The 11,238-nt window shown below is 40.6% G+C and overlaps 1 protein-coding gene across 2 annotated transcripts in view; it reads left to right on the top strand.

The window, feature by feature from the left end:
• Positions 1-3,057: 3,057 nt before the first annotated feature.
• The window catches only part of atrnl1a (attractin-like 1a), a gene marked incomplete in the record, with an annotated part of 267,240 nt that continues 259,059 nt past the window's right edge, over positions 3,058-11,238 (top strand). For both annotated transcript variants that reach the window (XM_035663942.1, XM_035663941.1), the window contains 1 exon segment: positions 3,058-3,929. In XM_035663942.1, coding sequence (XP_035519835.1) covers positions 3,685-3,929 — 245 coding nt within the window.

The raw sequence follows: 11,238 nt of genomic DNA on the forward strand, positions 1-11,238 counted from the left end.
TCATTATTAACTTTAACCAGTGCTGTCTCTGTGCTGTGATGAACTCTAAATCCTCAAATAAGCTATTGCTATGTAGAAAGTCACACAACTGTTTGGCGACTACTTTCTCCAGAATTTTAGAAAGGAAGGGGAGGCTAGAAATGGGTCGATAGATCTATAGAAATGCCATCTTTTGTTTATTATGGGAACCAGTAATTGTACATCTGGACCTACTTATGCTTCATGTAATCATTGTTTTTATATTGGGGACTTATGGATTGATGATGGCCATGTGCTGCTCATGTGCTGCAAAAGCTTTATGTTTAATAGGCACACAGTCCTGACTACTTAAATAGTTAATATGGCTATGTAAGCAAACAATTATCGATACAAATCCAGCAGACATAGAGCAGCATTACCATCTGATTTAAAGTCCTGTGTTTGAGATTAATCTAAATCCAATGTTCACTCTCCATTTGGCTCCAGTTTGGTCTCCACAACCTATTAAGAAAAATATCTGGCACTTTAGCTGCAGGATATTCCACCAGCTAGTTGCAGGTTATGCAGGGTGGGTTTATCAGAGCTTATTTAACTGAAAGCAGCTGCCTGCTGCTGCTGGAAACAAGGTTGAAGAGAGCACTGAGTCTGAACCGGACAGTAAATGTGCCGTAAAAACCGAAACTGTGAGTGAAAAAAGCTGCAGAGTTGCTGGTAATTCTATATTGGTTCATCGCCGCGAGTGACCCCACTCGCATTACGCATAGGCTTTTGATTCATTGTTGATATACAAGAAATTGATTATTGGAGCATTAAGTAAATTAAATATTATCCAAAACCATAGCCTACATGTAACCAAAAATAATTTAATCAATAAGTGCACTTTTGATTTTGTCGTAGCACCCAATAGCATTAGCATAATCCACAAGCTAAATCCTTAAATTTCCTCGCCCCAGCTGTTGATGTTTCGAAATTCAGCTAAACACAGCTGTGTTGAGTTTCAGGAACATCAACAGTGATCTGGGAGGAAATTTGGGGATTTGGAGCACCAACAAAGTCATAAAACTGTGTTGGCTCAATGATGCAACAGTGTTCACACTCACCTTGTGATACAGCGAGTATCAGATATGTAACTGTCGCAATCAATATCTCAAGTTGGGGCCTTGTGATTCCCTTCATCACACTGCAGCAGGGCAATATCTTGCCTGAGAGGAGTCTATCTTTCGGTTTGAGGATTATCGTCTTTCTGGCTCGCTGGATGTTTTTGTGAGCCCTTGGGGAGCACAGATGCAAATCTTGGCTTTGTTTTCCAAAAAGCACCGCTCGGCTCCAAAGAATATCTTTGTGTCTTTAAAGCCTTCAGAGTGAGATAAAGTTATAAATCAAGAAGACAGTTTGGGGAATTAGGCCTCTGCTGTGTCAGTCTGGTTTTAATGTTCCTGTCATATCTGTCTCTGAATCAGCTCAAATGCATCCAGGCAAAGAGGTTTGTGTCTGATTTAAATACATTCTTTCCCAGCTCAAGTAATTATTGTCCATGTTCACTGATTGATCTCTGCAATAGATGAACACACTGGATACCAAGAGTCACTGCAGGCATTCTGATCTTTTACTATTTCTGGCTGCTGATGATAGATAATATTTGAGCAGTATACTGTACCAGACCTTGCTCTAATGGATTTAGTGAGGACACTTTTATGGCATCTCTAAATTATCTCAGTTAATTTTCCAGTAGAAATGAACATTTAGCTATTAGCTATTATTCCCTGTGGTTACTGTTTCTCATAACAACTCTGTACGTGTGTGTACATGAGAGAGACTTTGTGTGATCAACATATTTCTGTTGACTGGGTAACAAAATTGGATTTTTGGCATTACTGTTGTACTTACCCAGCCTTGAAAAATGAAATATGTTTGAGTATCCCAGAAAAACCCAAGGACTTTAAGAGTTTCTTGAATAAATAGCCATAAAATGAAAGAAACTGTTGCTGCAGGTAACAGGCAGGCATGCTGGAAAGACTTTCACCTGGAGAAAGGACATGCATATGGCTTGCTGAAGTGCTTTTGAGCTAGACCCTCAATCTGTAGCACTTCCAGGGATGGTGAGATGATTTTGTTTTCTGCCCTGGATAATATTTTGCTTTTCAAAATGCATCAAACATCCCCATTGACATATAACACAAATAAAAAGCATTTAATTGCAGAAGACTTAAACTGCAAGATCGATTGGAGAATGATTATCTGTCACCAATGTATTCTCAGGACCACGACTGTAATACAAATCCTATATAATCATCATATTGTCCTAATAAAAAGCAACACGCCTCTTTATTGTTACTTTTTATGTTTTTTTTAATTAATAGAAATGCTGTTGGTTAATTTGGTTCAGTGTTTTGTAGGTGTAGAGGTAGGTTTAAAGTTAAGTTTCTTGTACCCATTTTAGTCAATGTAATACTTGATTTTGGTATAATGCCAAATACCACCCCCAAATACCACATTCTTAAGGGAATGTGGGGATTTTGTGTTGGTATTGGGCAACAATATCAATATCAATATCAACAAATTAGCTAATTGTAGATTAATGGTAAATAATTTTGGTTTTAAAGGACCAATGTGTATGATTCAGTGACATCTAGTGGTGAAGTTGCAGACTGCAACCATGTGAATACAGCTACTGTAGAAGAGGAGGGAACAAAAACACAAAGATTCTTATTTTCAGGTGATCTATCTATCTATCTATCTATCTATCTATCTATCTATCTATCTAATGTCTAATCAGATCAAGCTCCTGTTGCACTCCTTTTTCTATTGACTGCACAATAATAAAATATATAGCCTGATCATAATAAATCATCCTTTAATTCGTACTTTCCTCTTTATATGTTGAGTCTTGAACATCTGCTAAATGCTTCAGTGTACACTACCAATAGGAAAACGCACAGAGAGCATGCTGCAGACGAATGTCCCTGTCTTTGTCTCTGCACAGTGTCCGTGCCTGCTGCACGCCTTTGACGTTTAAATGGAACTGGCCCTTTAATCGTGTGGCCGTACTGCTCATGCTCGGGGCTTTGTGCAGGAGTTTCCCAGTCAGAGACCAGCTGTGGACCGGAGAGCGATAGCGGACGGAGCAGAGAGAAGCGGCGCTCCGGGAGAGCTGACTCTGTCGCATCTTCTGATAACAAACCCGGGCAGAGGGCACGTCTTTGTCTTGGAGCACATCCAGCAGGAGAGCAGCTCACACCGATCATCTGAGCTCTGTGGGTCTATTTCATCTCGGGGATTACAGTGTTTGACGTTGAGGCAGTATCATCCGGCCACGGTTCGTGTGTTTACATCGGAACCTTGACCACGGTGGAAGTTATCTGGAGGACTTGTGCGGACGCGCAGCAGAGCGTGGGTTTCTCTGTTTGTGTAACTCGGAACGGATGGGTCGGATTGGAGTTGCGTTTGCAGTGTTTTTAAAGGTTCAAGTGTTTCCATCAAAGTTTCACGCCTTTGTCCTGTCCCGCAGCTTTTTCCACACCGCTCGGCATGTTCTGACAGTGCGTAATTGCTGTTTTCCTGCGCCCTTTCCACAGGCGTCACAGGTAGGCTACCTGAGCTTACCGACACCGCTGCTGATGACAACGGATCACCTCGCAGCGTAACGTGACAGTTCGTTTTCTGGTTCGGGGCTGCAGCCTCTCAAAAACGCACTCCGCGTCCATCATGGATGATGTGGGGGGGATCCATCTATGCACCTGGATGAAGTCGCCCAAAAGGAGCGCCCGGGACGTTTTGAAAACATACCTGGGGGTATTTGTGATGCTTCATCTCGTGCTCCACACTGAAGCCTCCTCTGTGTCCAAATCCTGCGATAAAAACTGTTTTTCAGGGAAGTGCATCAACGGGACCTGCGTGTGTGACCATGGATGGGTCGGAGATCAGTGCCAGCACTGCCAGGGAAGATTTAAGTAAGTTGGTCCTTTATGTGAATTTACAGTTCAAATCCTACCTGTAATGCTGTTATGTGTATCCCTGTTGTGCTCAAAAGTCCAAAACTGACATTAGGTTGTTTGAACCAGTGGTCCCTGTAAGCTGTGTGGATGGCAGGTTGGTTATCCAGTGTAGCCTATAATATCAGTTATCTCCCTGCTACTTTGGGTTACGTGTTTGACTGGGTTCAGTGAGTAAGACTAAATGATTAGTATCTGTGTCTTTGTTGTAGTGCAGTCCTTTGGATGTTACCTGGCTCTGTTGCCAGAATGTATGAGGGGCAATTAATGCCACAGCAAAACAAAGATCAAGCACCTTGAAGTTCTGTAGTCTCTTTTGCTGGCTGATTTATTATTTAAAAATTGCCAAAGCTTACTTTTTTTTGTCTGGGTGTGTCAAAAGCTAAAATTTCCAGAATGGGAGAGCACATATTCACACATGAGTAGGTCCTGCCTGTGCGAGCAACTGCACAGGTTCAACTGGTTCAATTCAAATATGAGTGCAAAACACTTTTCTAAATATGACAACATGTAATTTTAATGCCCAGACAACAGCGTGCTGCTCAGGAGGAACGGAGCAGAGAGACTGCCTCTCTCACTGTCACTTTAGAGTATACACACAGTCTTAAAAAGCCTGCCTTGGCTGCCATCTAGCAGTTGCTCTTTAAAAATAAATCAGGATTCAGAAACTGAATGGCTTGCCTCTGATATGAATATGTTTTGCCAGTTTGGAAACCAGGTACAGGCTGAACATAAAAACACTTTGGCAGAGAAGTACTGCAATATTTTCCATTGGCATCCTCTGCTTGCCTCTGCTAAAATACGCACGGAAAGGAATTCAAGCTTAAATTAGATTTTTAGAAGTAGCATGTAACAATAGCAGTAAAATAGGATTAGCTTTGTTAGCTGTGCCTGAGGCATTCTTTTAAAAATTCAAAGGAAAGTCAATGATGCAGATACTGAAATTTCACTTTGTACATAGCTGTGATGGGTGACCAGTGCCTCCTCTCTAATTTTGATGCTGTGTTTATTAGACAGTTGACTAAACATAGTCAATAACATTTTAAAATCCTTAATGGAAGCATTTGTACTCATCATCCTAAATACAGACCCATACAGACACTTCACAAGTACTGCCAGATTGGACACCCAGCCTATGTACAGATACTTTTATCAGACCTGTCATATCTCTCACTTATCAGAATTATCTCCATTAGGTGTCATATTGGCCCAGATATTTTTTTTTCTAGAAACGTTTAAAAAGGGGAACGTCATATTATGTTTGAGGATGAGACATTGCACAACAGCAAATATGCTTTTGGTCACACGCACAGACTCCTGTTGTGTTGTATGATGAGTTATTTGTAACTTTAATGTTTAGGGCTGAGTCTTGATGCTTTTATTTTACAGACCAAATTGCTTAGATACTGGTGATCTTGTTGGCCTACTGCACAGGGGCCTTCCCAGACGTATATGACTGGGGTGGCACAAGAGGGGCACCGACTTATGCAGGGGTGGCATGAAGTATCTGTCTCAGCTTTCCAGTCATTCCAAACAACAATGCATTTTCATTCAGATGTCTTATTGTAGTCAAGGGGCCCCTTTGAAAAGCAACACCAGTTTTTCCATCACCCAAATTTTGCTTAATTTAGCGTTATTTAGCCCCCTTTCTGACATGCTAGCATGACATACTGTAGTTAAATAGGTAACAATGGATGCATTAGGTCATCTAGTTTTATATTATACCAGTATTTTCACTCTAGCTTTAAAACAGAGCCCTCTACAACGTCTGATAGATTATTTTGTTACAGTTATTTGTATTTTTTATATAGTCCAGTTGTAGGAGCCATTACGTAGGGCTGTATATTTATGTCTGTTTATATTGGTGCCTATATCCGGTTTACCACGGGTGGTAGCGTACAGCTACAGTGAGCTACAGTAATAAGTGTTCATTTAGACTTGTTTAACCTAAGGGAATTCCTGATGGAACAAGTATTCCATGTTTAAATTAAAATTGGTTCAAACGCGTTGAAGCTGTTTGGAAAAGGGAGTGTGTGTCTTATAATCAGGGCAAAATGGTACATACTGCATGTAGTCAATTTTGATAGGCTGAGCAGCTCAAATAATCTGCTCTCCCTCCCTTCTCCTTCCTCCCTGACATTATTCACCCCTCATACCCTCCAGAGAGGATGACGTTACCTTGTCACTATCACCTACAGCCTGGTCTGCACAAGTAAAGACAGAGAGATGGCAGGACTTCAGTCTTATATTTTTCTCTCTGGAGGATTGTATCGATTTCTCAGTCGATGTGATTGTTGTGAGGGTGGCGAACACAACAGGCTACAGGCTGGACAACAGACAAACAATACGGCAGGGACAAGCTTTTCTTCTTATGGCTGCCTAGTGGCATAATAGTGGCAATTAATACTGAGTAGTTGCCACATGCACACACTGAGATTCGGCACAGTTTTCTCATCAAGGTAGAATAGATGTAGAGTTCTGACCAAACATGCTGTAAGCCTAAAATCTATATATGGACACATTTTATTGTTTGCAGTATAATCCTCTTGAGATGCATCTGCTCTTTCTCAAAGGCAAGACATTTCACTGGTTATTATATACCACGGACAGTGCATGAACAAAGATGGAAGAACATGGTGAGAGAAAAAGAAAAAAACTGAAACCATCCAAAACAACACTTAATTCTAGATATTACATTTTTTGTTTACTCCACTGTGTCTCCCAAGTCAATGTGGGGTTGACCTGGGCACTGATTTTGGCAGCCCACCCAATAATTCCCATTAACAATCAGGTATTGTGACTTCTTCAAATGTCTGTTCCTGTGTTAATCAGGATCATCAACAAGTAGCAGCCTCACTGGTTTTTGATATGTGTTCATTTTCCTTATGAAGATAGACTGACAGGGCTTGAGGCAAGTTCAGGTTAAAACAGTCAAGTCAATTGAGGATATTCACGATTATCCTAATTCATGATTATCACAATAATGGAAAATCACCAGTTCCAGAGTGTTATTTTATCACAATACGTGATAATATCGTATATCGTCCCTTGCCTAGTAATAAACCAGAAAGTTCTGATTTATAATGGCCTGGACACACTTCCCATGTCTGCAGTGCGTATGTACCATGGAGCGTTTTGCTTTTTTCATTTCTGCACCCATGTTAACAGGTTAGAGCAGCCACACTGCCTATCTGTGTGCCACGTTTCTTCACTAGAGAATCAAGGTCTTGCTTATTTTTTCCATGAGTGGTTTCCAGCAAAAACAGACAGTGAGAATGATCTGTTTATAGTCATATCGACATTATACCAGCATAATGTACACATTTTACTACAGATTGTATGTCTGTAGAATATGTCACGGACATAACTCAACACCTCCAGATTAAAAGCTCTCAAGCGTTCCTGTGAACATAATCCATTCATTGTATTGTATTTATCAAAAGCAAACTAAATTTAGAAATATAGGAATGGGAGCAGCAGAGCTGCGGCAGAAGCGCTCTCTGTGTGGACACCACAGCCGTGCAGCGAGGCAGCCATCATGCACTGCTCATGCATGCAGTGTGTCCAAGCTGTAATACGAAAGTGCTTGAAAGTCAGTTTTTCAAGGTAATTAAACCCAAATATAATTGACTTAGTGTGTCACTGCACAGTATTTCAACTCTTACGTGGCCAACCGTTTGTGGTAGTGTAATGTTGTTGCACTATATTATGAACAGAGCAATGTGCTTTGATCTATATAGATCAAAGCACAGACTTTTATTTTGAAGGATGCTGTAAGCATTTCCACCATCATGTTTTCAATGCGTTTTAAGTGTTTTTGTGATGTTATCGAGATGTTCCTTTACAAATGTGTACATGAGTATATTGTGTTTGATGCTAAGGTTAGATACCTTACTGTAAAAAGGGAAATGTTAGAGGTCTTTATTGGAAGTAGGTTACGTTTTGGACTACTTTTATTTATTTCCATGCATAAGTCTGATAGTTGGGGGAGAAGACTGCTGTCATGCTACTTTACTGTGTACTGTTGAGACTGTTTGCGAGCATAGAGCATTTTGTGACTCTGCTCATGATGCTACGTTTGAATCATACGTATTGAGTTGGTGTCAAGAATACTTGCTGGTTGTAAACATGTGAATCTTCCCCTTCTCTCTTACATCCATCCTATATGTTATGAATGCACAATCAGTGTCTCCCATAGAATTTACAATAAGACGGCGTCATGCATATAAAAATAGCTTCCCTAGACTCTAGCAAACCAAGTTATGGAATAATAGACCTTGTTCGCAGTTCAAAGTGTCCTATACTTAAAAATACTATTTTATAATGGCAGCCCTAACGCGAATGCATTCTGGACCATCTTACCCAGTTCGGTCTGTAGTATTCTCTTCTCTCTGTTTATTTAATGAAAACATGCTTTTGTATTAAGCTCAGTTTATGTAGTAACCCATCTGAAAAACATGAACTCATGGTTGTTTTGGGGATTGTGAATAAGATGAATCTCCCCGTCAACTATATATTGCAGAAAAGCAGAAACACTGCTGTTCAAATAGTAGCGTTATCTAAAGGCTTCACAGCACTTGTGGCTAAATCAGCTGTATCTATTAGTGAGGACAGGACAGGAGAGCAGTAGAGCAGAGAAAAGGACCTGTGCTTCAATATCACTGCTGTGCCCTGAAAATACTCAATACTAAAGCCTCAGTGGTCACTGGAGTGCAGTTGGGACACACACACACACAAACACACACTGTTGTGTCTCATATCCACATAGACAGATCCAATAAAGGAGAAATAGGGAGTAGACTCTGTCTATTGATTTAAGGTATTGGTGTTCTGTGTAGTTTTATTGGTCCGCAGTCTCACCCTTTGTTTTCCAATGGCGTTCCCTCTTTCTCTTTGTATTTTCTCTGCTGCTCTTGCTCTCTTTGTCCAGACTAGATAACGTCTTGCTTGTCATCACATACAAAACACACACACACACGAGTCACACTAACACACAAAAGCACACACAGAACTCAGTCTGGACCAGATATGGAGAATTACGTGACGATGTTGAGATACTATGAAGAGTGGTCAGCAGCCCCAAACACTCTTGACTTAGACTAACTATTTAAGATCTCTCTTACACTGTCTCTCTTTTTCCCTGTCCAGTCCAGTCCCCACCCTTTCTTACATTCACTTAACAGTCTAACAGTATTATATTTCTAGGACAGTAGTTGACTAAGCATTGGAATTTTGAAAAACATTTGTCACTGTCTCAACAGATGTTTGTGTCCACCTGATGAATGTACCATTATCCACATCTCTTTTAGCTCTGATTTGGACTCCAACTCCAGAGGGAGAATCTAGCTCTGTTGTCAGATGTCCCACTTCCCTTGCCAGCTAACCACTAACTTTGTTTGCCATTTGGTGCTGGGCAGACAGTGTGTACAGTGGGTTTGTCATTTTGCTGAAAATGGCAAATTACAGGAGCTGATGAGAGCGGCTAAACTGAACCAACTGTGCGGTAAAACCAAAACAATTAGCTAAAAGGGCCAAAAAAGCGCAGTAGAGCTGTAGAGTTGCTAATAATTCTCTGTGAGTTGATCAATATAAGCAACAGCTTTCAAACTGCACAGCATTATTTAATCCATTGATAATATAAAAAATATTGATCAGTGGAGGATAGAAAAAGCACTGTTGGTAGGAGATGGGCTGCAAACCCCAGTCTATGCTGTTGAAATGAAGCACTTTGTGCATTCAGCCATCCTCGCAGTAACTTTTCAATGTGCCACAACTTCACACCTTGTCCTGCTTTGACACAACATGTAAACACTGACCATTTTGAGCTTCTTGAAATGACACCAAATTCAGTTTGTTTATTGTAAAGCAGAGCTGTTACAATTCTGAGCTTGAGGGCAAAGGCATTTGAAGTTTTTAATTTTTGTGGTTGGATTATCTGTAAATATTAAAGGTCCAGTGTTTAACATTTAGGAGGATCTATTGGCATACATTGAATATGTTATTCATAGGTATGTTTTCATTAGTGTAGAATCACCTGACTATAGGTTTTAAGGTTTTATGACTTCCCTCCCTCAAGACACAAGTCTTTTTAAGTCATGCCTAGCAGAATGACCAGGAACAAATCAGAAAGGTCTGCACATTCACCCCTTCAGGGCTGTCAACTGCAGCAGTGAAGCGACACTTCCAGGTAGAAGCTTTTCACCAGACTAAATAGGTTACCTGTTCATCCTCCATTAACCTCACAGCAGAGAGGAGGCTGAGAAACACTCGTAGACCGACCTGTCTGGCAGTTTCAACATGAAACTGTCTAATGCAGCACATCAAAGTGAATCTACTTGCCTAAGGTTTTGCTAGTATAAACTGCTGCATTAATCTCACTTTGTCTCTTGCATGCTAAGTGCAGGCAGCCAGAAACACTTGAGGCCACGGTGAAATGAACTTGCACTGATCAAACATTTTGAGTCATTATCTCCCAACAGAGATGCAGCAGGGTTCTGGAAGAGAATGTTGATGGTGCTAATTGATGGAGGAAATAAAGAATAAAATAAAAATCTCTAACAGTCTCTTTCATTGCTGGTGATGTTGTAGGGCCATCGCTCCATGTGCTGAAGCCACATGGTTTTTGCCTCTCAGACAACTGGAGCCGAGTAAGCTGTATTTATCACACTGGAGCCTGATAAATGGACTGAGGCGACTCAGAGTTCAGACAACACTCTGCAAGATGGCATGAAAAATGTAACACCTCTTCAAGTCAGTCAGAAGAGTTACTGGCATGAAAATAACACCCTACCTTTTCATTCTTCAGAAATAAATACATAAAGTACTATATTTATTTCCAAAATGGGATTATAGTTTTGGTTTAAACCCCTCCACTACATGTCTGATTTAATCTGTCCACTAATACTGTGAGCATAGTTTAGATGTTATGGTGGTACTAAAATCCTATTACATGACGTTGGAGCCCATTAGGGTCACTTTTGTGAGTGGCAGCAGTATGAATGTCATGAGGCATTTCCCCTGTTAGTACATTAGTTTCAACTGGCAACCTTCCGTTAAACTCAGACTGGGCTATAGTGATTCAGAACTTCACCAGGGTTAGGCTTCAAGAAGATTTTTTTTAATTTCAATCCAACATTGAATCTGAGTGATCCCCTTCAAATGTCCTCAAATGTATTAACAAACTAAAACTGAAGGATTCAAATAATAGGGGCGGCAGTAGCTCAGTCTGTAGGGACTTGGCTTGGGAACCGGAGGGTTGCTGGTTCAA

Source organism: Morone saxatilis, unplaced genomic scaffold (assembly GCF_004916995.1).
Source record: "Morone saxatilis isolate NCDOM2014 unplaced genomic scaffold, NCSU_SB_2.0 Contig19, whole genome shotgun sequence".
Taxonomy (NCBI): domain Eukaryota; kingdom Metazoa; phylum Chordata; class Actinopteri; family Moronidae; genus Morone; species Morone saxatilis.